The sequence below is a fragment of the Phoenix dactylifera genome, chromosome 2, assembly GCF_051530095.1.
Source record: "Phoenix dactylifera cultivar Ajwa chromosome 2, Ajwa_hap1_PhDact_Kaust_v1.1, whole genome shotgun sequence".
Classification (NCBI taxonomy): domain Eukaryota; kingdom Viridiplantae; phylum Streptophyta; class Magnoliopsida; order Arecales; family Arecaceae; genus Phoenix; species Phoenix dactylifera.
Genome location: NC_143191.1, coordinates 13223946 through 13246097, shown reverse-complemented (window position 1 = coordinate 13246097; position 22152 = coordinate 13223946). Strand labels below are relative to the sequence as shown.

Genomic DNA, 22152 nt, shown 5'->3' with positions numbered 1-22152 from the left:
GGAAGTACACTCTCTAAAGCTCCTCCATGGTCTTTTTTTTCATTTCCGCATTTGACAGTTGCATGGATCCAGACGTATTGGTTTACATTCTTCGAAACCATGAAACATGTCAAGACAAAATGCATGCCCCCAAGCAACAATTACAAGAATTTTGAACATCATTTTGAGGCAAAAATTTAACAGCTAATCAAGAATATTTTCCTATAACAGGAGGTTATGATACTTGGCCAAAAAACTATCTATTACAAACACTACAAGAAGCAAAATTGAATTATCAAAGCAACTGTTAGAATACCGCAGAATTTAGATAGGTGGCTTTCATATCCATCACGAAAGCTCTCTATATTGAAGTTCTTTTAAGTTGTTTTCTCATCTGCCATCCATCTGGACTCCATTCAACAGCCCATTTACACACAGATTTTGCAACTCTTGGTACAGCTTCTTCCATTGCTGAGCCATCTGTATTGATCTTTTACATTCTAGCCTTAGTCTTTCCAACTCCATTTCTGCAGCACCTGAAGAACTCTGTTGCTGAATAGGAGGGGGGAGGGAAGGGGGGAAAATCTGTCAGTCATCAAATCTATAGGTTTCTTTTTTATCATTGAGTAAATCAATTTCATAAGAACAAAAAAAAAAGTTGGCAAAATCATAACAAACTCCTTGCCTCTAGTTATTGTGATATATATTAACTTTCAAGAAAGCTGTTTGTGCGTGTGTTGTAGGGTGCAGGGAGGAGGAAAGATGTACAAATCATGGACGCTGCTATGGAAGCTTAAATTTTGTTGCAGATTTGCAAAGGTGGAGCCCAGCCACTACGTTAGCATTTTGTTTCTTTAAATGTGATATTATACAATACACACAGTTTCTCAGCATTAGTGTCATGTAAATAGTCAAAGGATTCCCTCTTCAGAAGATGAAAAATAATTCTACATCAAATAGTTAGAGAAAAGGCCTGTTAAATCACTGAAGGTACAAAAGGGAAGCACCAAGGTAAAGGTGGTCATACCGAGCTAAAACGATTAGATGCCACCAAACAGACAGCAGATATATCGTGAAAATAAGGATTCCATCACAAAGAATATACAGAAATGAAAATGGCATGGTAGAGGATACCTGAAGCTCTTTGATTTGTTTCTTTATCACATTTGAACTGCAGTATTTACTCTTTTCTGGATCTTGCCAAGGAGGCAGAAGCAAATTTACAGCCTTTGTTTCAATTTCTCCATCTGTTGAGTCAATATATTTACTCAAAGGTGGAGGAAGTGACAAACTAAGACGCTTCCTGGATAGGGAGGCTTGTGCATTTGCTAATGCTGGAGGACATGCACGAAGAGGTTGTCTAATTATAAGAACATTATTGACAGGACCTGTAAAAAAAAAAAAGAAAAGGGTGTCAATCATACTTTCATAGCTTGCTACAGTCTATAGGTTAATGATTTTTATTAGGAAAAGGGTAACAGCACAGAGAGAGAGAGATCACTTTCAGTAATGAAAATATGTAATCACACCATGAAACTTGCTCAGAAAAACAGATAGCAAAACTTAAGTTGAATTAAAACTACCAATATAACTAATTTAGGCAATTTATAGTGGTGGAATGGTATTCAGATATTAAAAAGTAAACCTGTGGTGCGCATGCATCTGATTTTGACACTCAATCAATAAAATTAGTGTTTGTGAATCTTTTCATGAATTAATTCCAGAGTACAAGAGGGCTTTGTGAGCAAATGAAAAACATATTTTAAAACTTTATTTCAAATTGTATCAATAGAAGACCGGAAGTGGCTCCGGATATGGACCAAAGACAACCCAATTTAAACCTGACCAAAGCGTGAAGACCAAATATGTTGGTCACATCTGGAATGAAAGTATTGCACTGCATTCTCTCCAACTATATCTAACCTTAAGTGATTCCAGATTTGAGGCATAATATGTCAACTCTATCATTACCCAAAAACCAAGCCACAATTTGGATGCAGCCCAACCTGACCAAGCTCATCAGTAATCAGGCAAGTTCTAGGTCCCTGAGCTAGAATCATTATCCAGAGTGTATTAGATGACAACCTGGCCAGACCCACTGATTGAAAATATGTTCAACTTGAAACTAGTAACAGAAGTGCTAAGCAGTAGCTTACATACAAGTTGTCAGTTATAAGGGGCAGGGCACTTAATCCAGCAATACCTCTTACAAGAATTCCTCAATTAAATGTCGCCTCTGCAAAGGACATTGGACTATGAAGATTTAAAGGGGAATAACACAATTCGCTTCTAAATAATCTCGTTACTCAATTCTCTAAGTTCCCGTACCATAAAAAAGTCTGGTACCCAAAATCTCTGGACCAGTCCAAAATAAAGGGAAAAATAAACATCAATATTAATGACAAGACACCTTTTCTCTCATCTAATAGACATATGGATCGTCTGTCAACTTCTAGGTCAACTTAAGCCCCTCTGAGCAAATACATGAAGCAATCAACGGAATTGCAGAATACTTGACCATTTGAATGTAATATTACTTCTTAAGCCCCTTTGAGCCCCATGTGTTGATAAATTACAAACCTCTCTCCATTGGATGAAGACCCTTTGACCTAAACCTGACAAAAACTCCTTTCCCCATTAGCCCAAATCATGTCAACAAGAAAGGAAAAAAGAGCAGGATGCATTGTTCCAAGATGCATGGGAGATTAAATAATGAGCAATTATTATGGTGAATTTGAGACAAAAAGCTTGATAAATGAAAAAAGACTGCTTTATATGGGTTACTGCTCATAGGAAACTTATCTAATATACACTGTGAATATGACATAATCATTAGTGATCTGGTCATGTAAACTGAACAATACCTATAAATATTAGTTCAGAATATCAGAGCAAATATTGGCCATATTATAATACACCTGTGGCTGATGAGGGAATATCCAGTTAATTCCATTGATCAGATACCGTATAAGGGGCAAACAACTTTTAGGAAATAGGAATTTCAAAAATAACCACATTGCAACTGAAGGACACAGAAAACATAAAGTTCACAGAGGAGACATCTCTGCTAGTGACAGATGTACCTTTTGCATGTTTTAGGATTCGAGTCACATGTTGACTTTTAGTATCCCAAACTCGAATTGTACCATCCTCTGATCCAGACACCAGCATACCTCCATCCGTGCTAAGTGCTAAGCATGTTATAGCCTTACTGGATGAGAAAATCAGCTTGAAGAAGTCAAATTAAGAAAGACCAGATCCTTTTTTTTTTCCATCCAAAATAATATATCTAGGGGTATTCAACATCTCAACACTAACATTTGTAACTCTATAGGCAGGTAAAAAGATCAAATAAACATGATAGCCATTGGTGGGTTGGCTGGTTGGTTAGTACGTATATATGCATGTATGAATGTGTTGATGTACTGGTAATGCCTAACAACCATCTATATATATTCTCACATTGTTCAATCAAGACAATTCTTGGGTCATGGCTACCAATGAGATTGCGTTAACCAGTTAATGGAGACATCAAACTTAAACTACTCATATTAATGGCTGGAAACTTCCAAATTTTTGAGACTTAACAATAATTTTTGTAGTACCGCACATTCAAATGATTTTTCTTATATAACATCACTCAGCTCATGATGTGGCTTAACATTTAGAATGTCACTGTTTTATTTTCCATTCATCAGCTCATATCAGAGATAGTTACTGACCATTCAACCATAGACCTATACTAACTATGAAAAAATTATGAGAGCTATCTCTTCGAAATATGATTTATTGCATTGGTATTTGCGCTATATTAGCAAAAAGGATCCTTGGAATTCCATCTATCAACTTTTGCCCTTTAAGTAAAACCTTTTATATATGATTTCATAATGGCATATTTTTGTGAATAAGTTAAAAAAAGCAGTGGTTTCTCTCTCAAACCCATACAAACCTGGTTTTCACTCTCCTATCCAGCCATGCAGCTATAAATTGCCTCTCTCCCACCCTAATTAACATACCTTCACCTGCTTTGGCATCCTCCCCTTATCCCAACACCACACTCCACCCCACAAACCCATACCCAACCAGCCTATAACCCTCTAAAGCCCTCCTTCCTCACTCCCATTGCTGTTCCTGCATGCCATGCCCATAACCCCACCTCCCCCCCCCCCCACAATACCAAAAGTTCATATCTCGTGCATCCTCTGTCTTATTGGAAGACCCAGAAAACATTGGGATATGTATGATCTAGAAGTCCAAAGCATACATGAATAACTATTTTATGTCATTTTTTTTATTTTGTTTCTACTTTCAATTTCTATCTACTTGATTTTACATATCCAATTTATTTTAGTCTGTTGTTACTTTATACTGTCATTTCTCTTTTATAATATTTCTCATTTTGTTTCCATTAGTTTGCAGTTTTGCATGTTATCTTTGTCCATTCTTTTTTATATTATCATTTTTGCTTGTTCTTTTTCCGGGTTTATGATTCTTTTTCTTTGGACTTTATCTTGTCTTATCTTTGATCTATCTTATTTGAGGTGTTTTGCTTGTATTTTCTTGTTTAATTTAACATTTTATCTTATTTCATTTTACATTTTTGATTCTGCAGATTCTTTTTTTTTTTAATTTTCAATCAACTTGAGTTTTATTTTTGTTTCATATTTTTGCTTTGTTCTATTTGTTTAATTTCTACTTTCTTCTACTTTTTGAATATATTGTTTTCTTATTAATTTCGATTTTAATTTGATCTATTGTTTTTCTGTTTTATATTGTCGCATTTTTATCTTAGATTTTTGTTTTGATTTAATTTCTTGCTTGATTTATTGTTTCAAGTTTTAACTTTTACATGTTCTGTTTTGCAAATATGATTATATTGTCAGTTAACCTATTTCCTCATCTTTTTCTTTTTTATCTTCGCTTTTTTTTCAACACATGCATTGCACAAGCATGCCCTTTGCTAGTTACAAAATGGGGTCACTGACAGGATTAGAGGAAAGAGACTAGAATCTGTCACTGACATCCGTACTGAGAGAATGGTATGATCTATCAAGAAAGTAAAGACAGAGAACCTTGGTGCTGCAAAATCTAGCCGATGCCAAAGTGATTTGATGAATATCAAAATCCAAAAATAAAAGAAAACAATGAAACAGGTTCTATTTGAAGAAATGAAAAAAGATCTGACAATGAAATTTTAAAGGTACCATGGTATAAAGTGGGAGACAATCACAAAAAGGATGTTGAGGAGTTCAAAAATTATGCAGCATTTCATGATTCTTACAGAAAGGTATGCTGAAAAGTTGAGAATGACAATAAGTGAGTGAAAGCAAGTTGATACCATGAAGATGCACAAATGAACAAAGATTGCAACACTGGAGACAGGAAGATTTAATTACATTTTGAACTATCAACTAAATGCATTACTCCAGATCAATCAAAGAAATATTAATATTACAATGAAACTTTACAACACTAAGAATGCAGCCTTCAAAATAAGTAGCATAAACCATGATCAAGTAGTTTTCATCTAGATGCAACTCAAATGTATGCACCAAATATCAATATCAAATGGCATTAAGCTAAGTGCTAATTGAAGTACGAATAAATAAGGCTGGTACATCAAAGAAGTAAACATGACTACCTGTGGTCATATAAGGAACCAATAATGAACATTCCATAAATGCCATTAGGATTGCTTTCAGCATTAAGTGCAGCAATATATATTTTGCCATCTCTACCACCAGTGTAAAATGCATGCTCCCCCCGATCCATTGCGATAGCGTCAACTATTGAAGGAAACGTAATGCTCCGCAGTAGCTTACCTTCAGATAAGCTCCATATCTGAAAAATGTATAGAATTGGCATGAGAAAATAACAAAAAACTTGAAATTGACTTGGCATAGCCACCATTAGACAGCAATATATGGTTTACTATCAAATGATTCATCTTCATATGTTGCTGAAGAAGTTCGGTTAAAAACAAAAGGTTCAATTTCAGCTACCAAATAACAAATATGAGTTACTCTACAAGACAATTTGCAACTATCAGCAAATTAAGCCAACTAGCAGCAAGGATATATCCATGACAACACATGGCAAGAGTAGAAAAAATAACTAGCAAAATATTAGAGTACTATTGTTTCCTCATCCTTAAGGTATCAGATTGGATCTTTTGCAACATTTCTTCCAAAAAAAGAATAAAAAAGAAAAGAAGAAGAAACAGCAGAAGAGATTATAGAAACCCACAACATGCCGTGCATTATGAATACCAAAATCTGCCTACTCTAGTTGTACTGACATTAAACAATTCTCCAGAAAACCATTAAGAAATCTTTAGTGTTTAATGGAATAAATTCATAAAGGATGACCATAAGGCCTTCCTTTCATTTTGAGAATTGTACGAACATTTTTCTTAAAAGGTAGGATAAGCAACATGGAAAGGCCATGCCATACAATGATGCAACAGAACAAAGAAATAGTTTCGATAGATGCCATTTATCCAGTCCCCCCGCCCTCGCCAACACACACACCAAGACACATGCACATGCACATTTTTTGTGGGTGTATGTTTCTTTCTTTCTTTTCTTGCCGCAGACATGGAAGGCGGGGAAAAGTACGTGTTGTGGGGCAGGGAAGAGGAAGGTGTATAAAACACATACCTAGTAATTGCTTGACTTCTAGGATTAAGGTGGTGCAGCATGGGGCTTCCTTATATCAAAGCTTAATAACGCTGAACTTGCCTATGAGTCATATATCCCTCCAAAAAAATGCAGGCAAATGAGTCAGCCATATTCCAACTCAATTTTTTTCTAATAAGTTTTTTTCCTCGAAAAATAGCCCTCACCTCCACTCTCAAATTAAAAAAAAAAGATGGGATAGCTTTAATTTGAGAAGGCTCCACGGAAGGATCATGTATATTTTTTTATCACTAGCAATCAATGTAACATAATTTTTCTATTAGTGTCAATTTTCTATAGAAAATTCATATAGAGTAACCTACAAGCTACAAAAACTTTTAACTGCTTATGGAACCCTCTTTGTAAATGCCTAAACGGCCATAAAAATAGTGTTTCTTTTCTTACGTTAAGAGGACTCCTAATTTACTTACAACAAACTAGTATTCTAACCAATATAGTTTGATTCATAGTTGGACTCCAAACCAACCTAAACTGTGCTATGTTAGAAAATACTCATTTCCATAAATATACTTGCAAACAAACAAAAACTATGCACATCTAAGAAAAAAGATAAAGAAGAAACAAAAATACAAAAAAGAAAACAAAAAGATAAAAATTAGGATATAAAAGGCTAAAAGATAATATTAAGAAAACAAAGAAAATAAGACTAGAAAAAATGACAAAATAAAATAAAAATAGAAAATGAGTAAAAATATTAAAAATTTAAGAAAATTAGAAGCATAGAAGAGGATTGGGAGTCAAAGAGGGATAACTTAAGAGGGGAAGAGAGAGGAGCAGATAGAAAGATAACTTTTACTGTCACTATAATCTCTCCCCCCTCCATTTTTCCCATCCTTTGATTTCTTTTCCTTTTCCTCTTCTTCTTTTATTGAGAGAAGGTTATTTTAAAGCTGAATGGAGGGATATTGGAGAAAAAAATGTGATAAATAGAATCTTAAGGGAAATAGTTTAAAATTCAAAACTCATTTTTTATTAAACATATTACACATTGCTTCCTACTCCTAACTCTGACTAAAATCAAGCAAACTAAAGTCTTCTAAGACCACCTAAAGGCTAAAATCACCAAAAGATAAATAAATAAAAAAACAAAAATAAAAACTTCCTTTTGCATCATTTACTTATGCCCTTGGACCTCTCCTCATACCCCACTTGACTTTTCATGATCTGATGATAGAGACAGCTTTTGGTCCTTCTTGTGTTGAACAATCGGATGGCTGATTAGGTATTTGCTGCTCTTAAACCTCAAACCAGTTGATCCATAGCCAGAAAACTCCTAGATTGGTACCTGAGAGACATGTTTCACTTGATGATAGAACAAGATTCCAAGCACTACTACTGTCAAAGATAAGATCACGTCCCAAAAAGGACATCTCTCATGCAAATCATTGTTGGTTTTCTCTTCTATTATCGGTTGATCAGTGTGTAGAAGGAAACTTCAATTGAACAATTGGTTGATTGTTGATCATAGGATCTAGCAGTGGCCAATTTTAGTCTTAAAAATGCTTTCTATTATATTATAACAGTAGAGGCACCCATTTCATTATCAACTATTCTTTCACCACCCATGTTTTGAATCATTCTTTACTTGTTTTAGTTGCCTTAATATAGTGGAGTTTGTTATGAATACATCCACAGTTTCAATATTGGAGTTTGTTATGAATACAACCACGACTTCAGTTGTGTTCGAATGACCTTTCTAGCTACAGATATATCTTTGAGAACTCCACTTGAAATAAGAAGAACAACGAGAGAGTATTATTAAAAGAGCACAAAAAGAGGGAATGAAACAAGAATAATTGAGAATAATATGTTAATTCTTCTTTGAGATAAGATAAAAGAGAAAACTAATTCAAAATTACCCACAAATTATACAAGTTTGTCATTCTTCAAGGACCCCTAATCACACACTTGACCTAGAAGTTTGTTTCATGATCGTAAAAGGGCCTTTAAGTTACCTATAATGAATTTACAACTCTAAGTGATCCAATTTGATTTAGACTAGGACTCCTGATCAACCTAAAACTGGATTAATTAAAAAAAATGGCTTTCCAAATACCTATTACTTTGGATTCCTAACTTTGACTAAAATTAAGCAATCCTTCACCTATTAGGGCAATCTAATGTGCGTGTGCATGTGCATGTGCATGTGCACCTTGACCAAAAAAATGCCTGAAACCTAAGGAGAACTGGCTAATAAGGAGACCTTTGTTATCAAACAGAATTCAGCCCATGCAGGCAGGGAGCCCCCATCTGAAATTCTCCTAGACTCCAAAACTGTTCATATGAAGAGGGAAGGTGACAAGGAATGATATGGTTAATTGCATTCATCTGTGGCATTTATCATTCCTATCCCACTCATTGCACTATTAATGATTCAGATGTGAACAATTAAATAATGATACTTTATCTAGGCATTAGTATATGATAAGTTCTGACTCTAGAAAACGAATGCATGATAACCAACATGACAAAAGAATCACACACAAAGATTGAAGAAGATATACAAGGACATTCTTCACATGTTAGAGAATATAATCTTACATTTTTATGAATGGCAAAGGCAAATTGACAAATCATAAGGCCAATTGAAAACAAGGTTGTTGCAACTATGGAACAGAAAATGCGGAATTTTTCTTTTATAAAAACTGCATCTATATTCAGGGAATAAGAAACCAGCAAGAAAACTTGTAGATTACATTCTCTACGGTGAAAGACCTGAAATTTGGCACTGCATCTAGTAAAAGGTGAGAACAGAAAATTTTATTTTTGTAGGAAAAATCTAAATCACAATGCAATCAAACTTTTAGAATACAACATTAAATTTTCAAGTTGCTAAGAGAAGTTCTGGGATTTCTACACTTTTCTAGATGAGTTTGATGTGGTAACAAGTCACTTGTGTATTAATTTTCTTGTCTTATATCTCTACTCTAATGGTGAGCCTTGGCACAACAATAAAGTTGCTCCATTGTGACATGGAAGTCACGGGTTTGAAACAAGAAAATAATCTCTCCGCATGTGAAAATAAGGCTATATATATATCTGACCCTTTGCAAACTCCACAATGGTGGGAGCCTCATCTGAGCCACCCTTCCTTCTTTATCTCTACTCTATAGTGGTCTCTAATTCAAATCTGTATACAACATAAAAGAAACTAGCAGAAAGATAACAATCTTGTAGTGTCTGTGATAGCAACAATTCAAGGCCCTTCACATTACTGTAACTTGGTAACAGTGCTTCCAACTGCTAATCATAGCGTCAGTTACTAAAACAGTCACTAACCATGGGATCGCTCTCTCAATCAGCTGCAAGATAAAAATTATCGAGTTCACTCTACTCTTATTGCTCACTTGAAACTATATAGCATGAGGAACAACATACCGAACCTTGCATGTGCGATCCTCAGAGGACGAGATGACAATAGAGTTGCATAGCCCATAGCCCGAAACAAGATCAGTCACGCGCAGGGCATGTTCAGAGAAGCTATATCTGTAGAGATTTCTTGCAGACATCTTGCCCATATCATCAAACATCCTGCATAATTATTTAAAATAGCAACAACAATTCCAACAGAAATTACTTTTAATGGAGTAAAAGACACAAAAAGAAGCACAATTCTTGCAGAAGAAAACAAGAAGAAGCATACATCAGAAGGGACCAAACTCTGACGCATCCATCCTCAGACCCAGAGATCAGCAACGACTCATCATCAGAGAGAGTGAGACAAGTGACAGACCTGTAGTGTGCATGCCACTTGTTGAGCAGTTTCCCGCTTGCTATCTGGAGCAATGTGACGTTTGAGTTTATGTTTATCACTTATCTTAGAAAGAATGGATAGGAATTTTATTTTCTAAAAATTTAATGTACAAGTCTCTAGCGGAAAGCAAAAACCACACAAACAAATGATTTTCCCCCTCCAGTAAGTAAGAGGATTAAGGAGGAGGACGGCAACAAAATCGTGTTTCGGCCAAACTGTTCCAACAAATATTTTCATCTCCAATAATTATTATTTACAAGCATAAAGTAAAGAAGCAGATGTAATCACAATCATGTTTTCACATGCACATGTAATGTGCAGGATCAACAAAACCTTACCTCCACGTTTTTCTCCCCAAAAAAAGAAAATAATGGAAAAGGAAAAACACTCTTGCCTCCAAGTTCATGAGGACATGAATTCGAGCGGAGAATGGAATCAAAATCCAATCGGTATATAAATAACTAGAGTTGAATAAAGAAGAGGAGGGCATAAAAATCAAATTTTGACAAACAAATCCAAGAGGTAGCGTTGCAAAAGATATCACCTCCCACAGGTAGATGGTCCCGGATAAGCCTCCACCAATGATATACGTTCCATCGGAATTGGAAACGAGGGGACCAATCGGTTCCGCCGGAAAGCTCCGAACCTCCACCTGGGGCTGAAAGAAGATAGAAGAAGAGATCAGAGATCAGCTAATTCATCAAGATAAAGAGAGGAAGAGAGGGGGTTAAGATAGGGAAATACCTTGTCCCAGGACCAGAAGAAGATGGGAGCGGAGGCGGCGGCCCGGGAGTCGCGGACCTGGGAGGAGGCCAGGAAGCAGCGGGCGACGGCAAGGAGGCCGTGGGGAGGGGAGGCGCAGGAGCGATAGCGGAGCTGCTCGGCGCCGGAGCGGAGGTCCCAGCACCCGATGCCGGAGTCCACGGGAGACGACGCGATCACCACCTCCATTGTTGGAGGCAACGCAATGAGGAGGCGGCGAGAGGGGCGGTCGAATGGGGGAGGGGTAAGGGTTCAAGGGCCGTTGCACGGTTTCAGGGTTTTAGATTGCCATCCGCTGCCACTTTAATAATAAAGCCCACTCCCTCCCTTTTTATTTTTTTTAATTAAAAAATAGTTCAAAGGATCCAAGCAAAAATATAGATAAAAATAAAAAAAAATAAAAAAAAAGGTAACACTTTGACGGCCGTATGTGCGAGGGTGGAGACGAAGAAAGGATAGGCTTTGTGATCAGAAATCATGATATACTCATTGCTGTCAAAAGACAATGCATGTTCGACGTGATTATTATTGAAGCTGAGAGTTGCATTAGAGGGCATCACTTATATGAGGTTTGTTTTGGGTAATCGAATGGATTCAAGGCCAGCATAGGTATGATGACAGATAACTACTGTTTGGGGCATATACAAGTTTTCGAGCGGATATGGCTTTTTTCAGATCATTCATGTCTACCGAGAGACAAATAGCGTTATTGACTGATTGTTTCCTTTGCTGCACAGTAGTTGAGAATGATGTGTTGAGAGAATCACAAGTATGTTCCATTTTTTTTCGTCAATTTTTTTTTCTGATTTTATTGGTTGTACTCATACACGATCAACATAAGTCGCCATTGTATTAAAATGATAAAAAAATTGGTGACAAAAAAAAATTGTACTCCAGCCAAATCCACCCAAAGTCAGAGCTCTAATTCTTTGTGACAATGGAGCAGCCGAGATAAATTAAGAAGAAATACCAAGACCTGCTAAATTAGTGCACTAGTCAACCAAGAATATCTACTTATCAATATACTTAGAGAAAAAGGCACGATATGTACAAATTAAATTAAAAAAAATAATGAATACGTGCTGACACGGTGGATGCTTATGAGTTTTTGTAAGATAGATAATCATGAAATATAAATTTTATAAAATAATTTTTATAAAACATAAAAGGAGATTTGTTCTTCACAAAAATTACTTTCCATTCTTTCATATTACATGACTGATTTGTTTTGGCAAAACAGATTTTATGAAAAATATACAAACAATTATTTAACTTGTTGACCAAATAGCATGGTAGGTGGTAGGTGGGTTTGTAGCCAAGCCTACAATGGAAAACGTGAATAACTCGTGGTTTTATTGTGAAGTTCTTTACTTAGGAGTTTTATTAGATTAGTTTGAAACGAGAGTGAATATCTAGTTCGGATATGTTAGTATGGATAGGATATTTATGGATAAGGGATTCATTGTCATGACTAAAATTTTTGTGTGGTTCACCATCTTCTTTATTTTTATGTTGATTGTTGCCACTCATGTATCACACTACTCTCTTGCAAGAGCTTGATACATAACAAAAAAACAAAACAAAAAAAAAAACAAAAAAAAGGGCCAAAACTAGACAAATTGAATGGTCAATATGACTCTTAAGTCGTCATTAATCTATAGATACACACTTTTAGTTCTAAGTCATATGAATGAGAGATGCAAATCTACCAACATATGTAAAACAACATTGAGTCATATGGTTGTAGGTTTGTGTATTTCTCTTATCTTTGATGAACATACATGAATATTCTAACTAATCACATTGGTTTGTGTTCATTAGCTAATAATTTCTTGTAGAAAATAAAATTATAAAAAGCACTCATTATTTATTAAATTATTTGTTTTTTATGCAATAAGTTAAAGTAATGTACATGTTGAACAATTCTTTTATACTTATAGCAGTTTGGCAAATTTAGCATTATTAAAAGAAATATTTATTTTATTTTAATAGGTCAAGGCACTAACCACTAAGGGATTCAAATAAGGGTGCTGCAGAATGGCACTTTTGATGTAAAATAAAAGATGGTTCACCGTGACTAGTGCCAAATATATTTTCCTCTCTCTTACCATCCAACCTTTCCTTAGATGAGTTCTTAAATTTAATTAATTAAAGGGAAACCAAAATTTTGATGTGGGGCTAAAAGTAGTACACACAAGTGAATCAGTAGAGAATCCAAGGAATCCAAGTTGACGAAATAATCTTTAATTGCATCTCGAGTTTAAGAATTAAAAATGAAAAGCTAAAGAAAATAACAATAGTTTTGTAATTATTAATGTCTATAGAAATGTGATAACTATATTGAACCTTGCATGATAAGTAATGAGTTCATTGTTGGCTTGCCATGCAAAGGACTGATAAGAGCTAACAATTGCAGCAAATAGTTGATTATTTAGTCTATCGTATAACTTATGTCCGTATCTAAAATAGTTAATAATACTTTTTTTAAAGTAAAATGGTGGCCAGCCATTTCACATGTTATTGATAAATGAAACGAGGGAAGAATAGCCTATATGAGGAGACATTAAAAAAAAAGGAAAAAAGAGGGAAAGAAAAAAAGAACCCCGAGAGGGGGGGGGGGGGGTTATTTAGCCTAAAACCAAAGGAGGCCCAATTGAAAAGAAGCCCACATATCAATTTAGCATGCCCATAAAGAGTGATGTTTGCCTTGGTTAGCTTTAGGCCATGAAGCCAAGCAACCATGATATAGAAGAGGGGCCCAGGTAGGCTTGGCCATGCCATTTTTGTTAAGCCCACCCCCACCCAGATCAAAGCACAATGACTGGAGTCCAAACATCAAACTAGTCCCAAGTTTAGCGAAAACTAGGGTTGCAAATGGGTTGAGAAGACCCATGACCTGCCCTTGGTCCCAACCTCATTAGACCAGAAGATTCGTGGGCGGCATCAGGGTCAAAAGTTGGACTTGACTTATTTGTCAACTCGATTTGATCCAACTTGACTTATTTATCATCCAGGTCTAATTTGGATCAATCAAAAGTAGACTTCATTTGACTCATACCTAATACAACCCTCCACGAGAAACAGAGTCATATAAGATCCCTTCTATTTCGCTCTAAATATCTTTCCTACTTCATTGAGGAAACTCATTTAATCTGATTCTTCTCTCCCACCGCAACAGTCCTATTCCATCTCACTTATTTTTAGTTAATTATATTTCATGTATTCTTTATTTTGATGGATTTTTTATAATATTCTCAACTATATCAATATTTTTTTCTAAAATTGTAGTTTCTAAACTGGTATTTCAAGAATGGTCATTTCTTGGATTAAATTAAAAATATTTTGAATGAACTTTCATGCTTATGTTGGTTTTTAGTTTTATTTTAGGAATTTTTACTAGGTTATATTAAACTACCAATTATTGTATTTTAGCTTTATAAGATTAGTTAAATGGTCAATCCGAAATACTGGCCAAACCAAACAATCTCAACCTGAATGCAAATATTTTGAGATCATGACTATATCGTCGACGATGACTATCATGCTACGTCGCCAAAGAAATTGTTTGGTCTGTGGCTTGTGGCAACAATGGCAGGAAACCCTCCTCTTGATTCGATCGGGGGATGAGGAGAATGATGACCGAGTCACTGAAACCCGGCCAACTCAACTCAATTAATGAGCTCGCCGCAACAAGGGATGGACTTCGGGTCGACTCTTAGGGCTACTTATCCAGATGGACTTGTTTCGGAAGCGGGCTGGGAAATCCCACTAAAAATGGGCCGGTGCCACTTGCCTGTGAATACTAATAATAGTCCAGTTAATAAATTTGGGCTTTTGGCAACGGTGGAAGATTCTAAGTGGCTCATCCTCTACATTTGTTGCTCTATTGGATCTAAACCAGCCCATGGTAAAAGGGCTCGATCGCCCACTCATGGTCGGGCCCAACTAATTGGTAAAGGTGTGGAAAATATGTGGAAAAGGCTGTGGTTTGGGCATCTCAAGCATCAACCCATAGGAAAGAACCCAATCCATTTGCAGATCCAAATCCAGCTTGGAAGTTGAATTAGCCACATTCTATGCCATCATCAAACAGACTGTTTGTCTTTTCTTCTATGGATTCGCCTTAAACTGGTTGTGAGGCACCTTCTTCATCAGGCCATGGGAAAGGTAAATTGCCTGTCTTCTATACCAATTATTTCCAGGGAAGGGCCAAAGACTAATCAAATTTGTCAAGATACTACTCAAGATGAGCATGACAGGGCAATCATTTTAATAAATGATGCTTTGGGTTTAGTTCCTTCGAAAGAGGTAATATAAGAAGAGATGGGCTATCTTCAACCCATGGAGCTGCAGATTGTTGACGATCAGAATGATGTAAATCGGAATTCTAGTATTACACAATGAAGATTTTCTTATAGAATTGTAGGGCGGCTGGTAAACCCTCCTTTTCACCAACTGTTAAATGATTAATTTAGTTACGTAAGCCTTATATTTGTGATTTCTTTGAGACAAGATTGTCAGCTAGAAGTTTATCCAAGGAGTGAACTCGTCTTTCACCTAGTTGGTGTTTTCATATTGAGTCTCAGGTCTTCAAGGATGGTATTCTTGCAATTTGGCAACAAGACAATGTAAAATTGAAGTTTTTAATAAGAGTTCATGGCAGGTGTTTTTTGTTATTGTAGAGTCAGGGAAACATTCTTAGATTTTATTAGCTATATATGCAGACCTGGAATACCAACATAGATGTTTTCTATAGACAAAGGTTTATGCTATCATCAATCAAGGTCAGCCAATCTTAATTGCTAGAGATTTTAATTGTATTGAAAGGCCATTTGAGAAGATGGGTGGAAAGCCTTTCATTGAGAAAATTGGTATTTGGGAATTTCGGTCTTTCCTATCCTCAAATGGTCTGTCTAATTTAGGATATTCATGTGTTCATTTTATATGGTGTAATAATCAGAATGGTCAGGCAAGGGTGTGAAAAAGAATTGATAGAGCTTTTGCTAATGGAGGATAGATTCAAAACTTTCCTGATTATCAGGTACGCCACCTACCCAAAATTGCTTCTGATCATTGCCCTATTCTTATTGAGATGGCACTTGAAATTTCAGGCAAATCTTCATTTACATTTGAAAAATTTTGGTTGTATTACTTCCAGTCTTAGGACATCGTTCGTAGTGCATGGAGAATTCTTATTAGAGGAGATGACATGTACCATGACTAGAAGATTGGAGCTCACTAAAAGGAGGTTGAGATTATGGAATAAAATGATAGTGGGAAATATTTTTAGAAGATTGGAGGATGTTGAAAAAGTGATTTTAGAATTACAAAAGGAGTGTGAAGAGGGAGGTCTTTCTGATGGGGTTTTGTCTCTTCTTTGATCCAATCTTGCTCAGCATCACTCGTTTGTGTGCTAACAAAAAATTATGTGGAGACAAAATTCAAGAATTAAATGGCTCAATAAGGGTGATTGGAGTACGAGGTTTTTTTTATCATGCCACTGTTATTAGGAGGAAAAGGAATGACATTTACTTTTTTAAAGATGGTAATGAAAATAATATTGAGGATGAAATTGTTATTAGAAATGAACTATTTAATTTCTTCAGTACTAGATGGAGGAGGGATGAGGAGGATAAAAAGCCGGTCATTGTTCCACAGCCTAATACTATTTTATGTGAATCTAATAATGAGATGCTTCTTAGGGCCGTCTCAAATGCTAAGGTTGAATTGCATTACGATCTATTTCAGGGGATATCCTGATGGTTTTCTAGCTTTTTTCTTTAAATATTATTAGCTGATCATCCGAAAAGATATGTGTATTGCAGTGAAACAGTTATTTATCTCCTATTCCATGCTTGCCTCATGAAAGCATACTTTCGTTAGTCTAATCCCTATTAGGTCTGATGCATCAATCCCATCTCATTATCGTCTGATTAGTTTATGTACCACTCTGTACAAAATTATTGCTAAACTGATGGCTAATAGGATGCAACATGTACTACATTTATTGCTAAGTTAGGAACATGGTGCATTTGTTAAATGTAGAAGTATTTCTAATAATGTTCTTGTAACTTGAGAGATTATATATGATTTACAGCAAGTTCTAGTTAGATGCAATTACATGGCGATTAAACTGGATATACAGAGAACATATGATAGAGTTTGGTGGGCTTTTTATATTTTTTACTCTTCATCAGCTTAGTTTTTAGGATGCCTGGATTAATTGGATTTAGGTTGTATCAAATCACCCTCCTTTGCTATTTTGGTCAATGGAACTCCTTCTAGTTTGTTCCATTCTTGGCGACAAAATTGTCCATTATCAGTTATCACCCTTCTTATTTATTATTTATGCAGATGCGCTATCGAGACAGTTGAAGGTGGCGATAGAGAATAGTTCATAATTGGTGTATTAGCCTAGCTGAACAAGAGTATTTATATCTCATCTTTTGTTTGGGATGACTGCATATTTTTTTCCAGGCCCCTCTATCTAATGCAGGAATTTTATTGGCTATTCTAAATAATTATTGTGTAATTCTGGACAACTGATAAATTTTGAGAAATCTATAATGAAATTTAGTCCAATAGTTAATATCCTTATCGGGCAGCGCATCAAAAATCACTTACATATTAAGAAATCTAATGGTACATGGAAATACTTAGAAATTCCTCTCTGGTAAGAGGTTATCTTCATTTAACTACAGTGGTATTATAAAGCAATTCTTAAATCGATTGGAGGGTTGGAAGTGGAGAGCTCTATTTATCATGGATAAAATGACTCTTATTAAGTTAGTACTTTCCATACTTCTTATTTATTTAATTATTTATACTATTATTCCAAGGAGAATGCTTTTGAAGTTGGAAATTATTATTAGAAATTTTTCTTAGGACTTAAATGATAATTCTAGAAGGATGCATCTAATTTCTTGGGATTATGTTTGTCAATTTATTTGGGATTATGGTTTGGTTACCAAAAGTGATGCTCTTATGGCTAAACATGCTGCGAGCTATCTTTTGCTGCGGGATGGTTTTTGGAACTCCTTTATGAGGGTGTAGTATAACCCCTAGTCATTGGCATCTTACCCTGCGTGTACACAAAGTGTTCCGATTTGGAAAAATATTTGTTCCTATGCTCTAGTTATTCATTCTAATACTAAATGGTGTGTAGAGAATGGTGCATCTATAAATGTGCTTTAGGATCTATGATTGTTATCTCTATCTCAAGCATAATGGTCGACTTTGGTTGATATTTCAGTACTTAAAGGTACTATGATTAAAGATTTTATTATATCTGACGAAAGAAAATGGAATCAACCAGTTCTTACCCAAGCTTTTTCAAAGAAATAATGGAATAGAGTTCTATCTATTCCTACACCCATGGTGAAATTGGAGACAGGTTGGGTTGGGGGCCATTTTTTGGTTAATGACTAAGGCACCTGATCTTTATCGAGCTTTTCTATCTAAATGCTAACAAGTTTTGAATATTGATTGGGTTTAGAGATTAGAGGCCCATCCTAGAGTTGCACTATTTATATGGAAATTAGCATGACATCGGCAACCATATAGAGCTATATTATCTTAGCGTGGTTTTCATATTTCAAGTTATTATGACATTTGCCTGGAGGTAGAGGAATCTTTATCTCTTGTCATACTTCAATAGAGAGTAAAATTTATCTACTTTCTCGTCTCAGATGCTTGATGAATTTCTACAAACTGTTAAAGAGAATTTTTCACTAATGATAAAATGGCAAAAGCTATTCTTATTTGTTACATGCCTATAATATATAGTTGGGGCAAGGTATCATCACATGTCCGAAAGTACAATATGGAATGCTCGATTAATTTTTCTGGAAGCTTCTACCTAGGTTGACGAGTTCCTTCAAATAGTCATTATAGAGAGATCTTTGACAACAAGAGCAATTTGTGGCTCTTATTTTGCAATTTTTGCAACTTTGCAATTAACATATTTCTCTTGGAAGCCACCACCCTTCTGTTTCCTCGAGATTAATTTGATGGTAGTCTACAGGAACAAGGTGGTTCTAGTGGATCTGTCTTTCTTATCATGAGTGCTAGTGGTGTATTCATTATATCTAGTAATGTTAGAATTTTAAGTACCACAATTTCAATAGCAGAGTTGTATACTGCAGAAGAAGGATTCAATTATGCTATATACACATTGAGGGCTTCACAAATTTGTTTAGAGTGTGACTCTATAATGCTTGTCAGATGGCTCTCTAATCCATTGTCGATAGTAGTTTGCATCCACTACTATAGCATTATTGGAGAATGATATACTCATTTTTTGCTATTGACGTCTTACATATTTACATAGAGGCTAATAGTACTTAGGGGTGGCAAAATATGACCCGACCCGCCATAAACAGGTTTGGGTTTGGCCTAAACAGGTTCGGGTCGTAAACAGGTCGACCCGTTTAACCTGTTTATTAATTGGGTCGGATACGGGTTTTAGATGTTTGACCCGTTTAAACCGTTTAACTCGTTTAACTGTTGGGCAGGTTAAACAGGTCTAAACAGGTTAAACGGGTTCAACAGGTTAAACGGGTTAAACAGGTCTAAACAGGTTAAACGGGTCTAAACAGGTCTAAACAGGTCGGGTTGGACAGGTTAAACAGGTTGGGTTGGACAGATTAAACAGGTCTAAACAGGTTAAACGGGTCAGGTTGAGCAAACAGGTTAAACAGGTCGGGTCGGGTTGGGTAAACAGGTTACCTGTTTATTAAACAGGTTAAACGGGTCGGGTCGGGTTACCTGTTTAATAAACAGGTCAGGTTCAGGTTTGTAATTCTTGACCCGTTTAATAAACAGGTCGGGTTCAGATTTATAGTTTTCTGACCCGACCTGTATTTGACCCGACCTATTTATGCCTGACCCGACCCAATTGCCACCCCTAATAGTACTGCTGACTATATATCATTTTCCATGGCTAATCACACAGGATCAACATTTTATATTTCTTCGGCTGATCTTCCTGTTCAGTTTTTAAATTTTATTTTCAGATTCTCACAGATGTATCCATTCATGTTTAGTTTAATTTAATGGATCTTGTTTATCAAAAAAAAAAAATCCATTAGATCAAATGATTTCCAATATTTCAAAAACCTTGGAATTCTGGAATCAATTTTCCTCCTTGCAATCCGAGATTCATTTTTCCTCCTTGCTATGACGTTCCATCCACATCTGACCTGGAAGACCAAGAATGAGATAGTCCGCTCATAAAGTAGCTAAGAATCTAACCAGGCCTTTTATTATTTCGAAGACCAAGTATGTGGAAAATTTGTATTACGAAGACCAAGTATGTGGAAAATTTGGGAGAAGAAGAAAGATTCCATTTTCTTCCCTCCTCTCACTTCCCTGCAAGGCTTTGGAAGCGTCTACGGATTAACAATTCCAATAATTCGTAACACTAACAATTTGCAGTCACGCAATCATATGTGGGTGCAGAAGAGTCCAAGAGCTGTACACTTCACGAAGCTATTAGGGTAAGCATTTTTATTCTCTTATAATAGAACCAAAAATAAAGACAACCAGTCATTTGTCAGCTGAACCCATCTATTTTTTTTTGGTAAATCAGAAAAAAAATAAATATTTCAAAAATAAATATGCTCATAAAAATTAAAAAATAAAATATTTAAAAATTAAGCAGAAGATCCGAAGTTTTTTAAGAAAAAAATTAGTGTGCAATTTCATCATCCCTAGCTCTAATCCCTCGTAGATGTGATGATTCTGGATAGCGTTGCTAATTAATAATAATTAATAAATATCATCAAAAAGAAGAACAAGAATTCTGATAGGCACACCAAACTACCATGAAAGCTTAGCAAAATGTTCAAAGCCTAACATTTGATAACCTAGCTATACATTTGATACGAGGATGGCTATTTTCCACAAAGAAAAGAAAAGGAAATAAAAGAATAGCTCGATGAAACTTCTATGTTCCTTCCATCTTTATTTGTACACATCTATCGGAGTTATATAGACAAAGCCTTGAGTTGAGGTGCATGCATCCCCTCCATGAACCTTTCATGCATCTGTCTTCACTCCCCATGAATTAGTCTCTGCAAAGGACTTCTAGAGTGGAATCCTATATGAAATTAAAAGCATGAGTGGAGACTAGCTCACTCTGAAAACGACACACCTTTATATCTATATTGACTAGCTTGGTTTGATGATCCTTAGAATCCAAAAGTGATGCATTCAATTGGATTGGTAATGCTTGTTATACCGATAATCCGACCCGACCCAGAAGGCATGCAGGTCGAGGTTTAAGACCTTGGGTCAACAATTTAGGTCCAATAGAGCTATCTTTGATGGATATGGAAGAGAGGATGGTCTCAGTTTTTGTTTGTTTATAAGACTATAGAAAGGTCTTCTGAGAACTTGTGGTGGTTAAAGAGGAAATAGAAAGAAGAAGAGAGGAAGGGAAGCTGTTCCAGTTACGGCAGCCCAAAGGTTGACGGTAGGTGAGGCCACCAATCCCCACGTGTTTTGGACTCAGTTCAAGAAGGTGGGCCAGCCCTTGTGCATCCAGCCACCGCACGTGGTTTGACCCCAGGGACTTTTGTCAACCGGTGAAGTTTGAACGGAAGATATCCAGTTATCAGTATCTAGCGGATGGGGATGGAAGAAAAAGGCTACGAACAAACATTAATCACAAATGCTGGATACCAGTAACTTGGATTTGATCCTACTTCCAAAAAAATATTCTTCAACCAAATTTTGAAAAAAAAAAGACAGAGAGAGAGAGGGATACCGCTCGATTCACAATTGACTGAAGATATCTGAGCATGTTCTCTTCTAATCGCTAGATATCATATTAGTATGCATTCAGGCATTTGGTCTAATGATTGAAAAGAAGTGTCCAACTTATACTCAAAGCTTTGAACAAATAATATTCAAAATTCATACTTTTTCCCTTTTAAAATTAATTTGCCTATATACCTT

General features: G+C 35.8%; 1 protein-coding gene across 1 annotated transcript; it reads right to left on the bottom strand.

The window, feature by feature from the left end:
* Window positions 1-63: 63 nt before the first annotated feature.
* RID3 (Transducin/WD40 repeat-like superfamily protein) lies at window positions 64-11521 on the bottom strand. The gene is made up of 8 exons (XM_039131300.2): window positions 11176-11521; window positions 10976-11089; window positions 10321-10454; window positions 10061-10208; window positions 5621-5820; window positions 3063-3190; window positions 1114-1367; window positions 64-531 (listed from the first exon to the last, which is right to left on the bottom strand). The coding sequence occupies exons 1-8, from the start codon at window positions 11380-11382 to the stop codon at window positions 370-372; spliced, it is 1347 nt and encodes a 448-aa protein (XP_038987228.2). The 5' UTR covers window positions 11383-11521; the 3' UTR covers window positions 64-369.
* Window positions 11522-22152: the final 10631 nt, after the last annotated feature.

Bases quoted from the DNA above. Each gene is read 5' to 3' on its own strand.
- RID3 (XM_039131300.2), bottom strand. From the start codon at position 11,382: ATGGAGGTGGTGATCGCGTCGTCTCCCGTGGACTCCGGCATCGGGTGC. The intron at 10,209-10,320 runs GTATGCTTCTTC...ATAATTATGCAG, and splicing joins AGAGTTTGGTCCCTTCTGAT to GATGTTTGATGATATGGGCA. The intron at 532-1,113 runs GTATCCTCTACC...CCTCCTATTCAG, and splicing joins AACAAATCAAAGAGCTTCAG to CAACAGAGTTCTTCAGGTGC.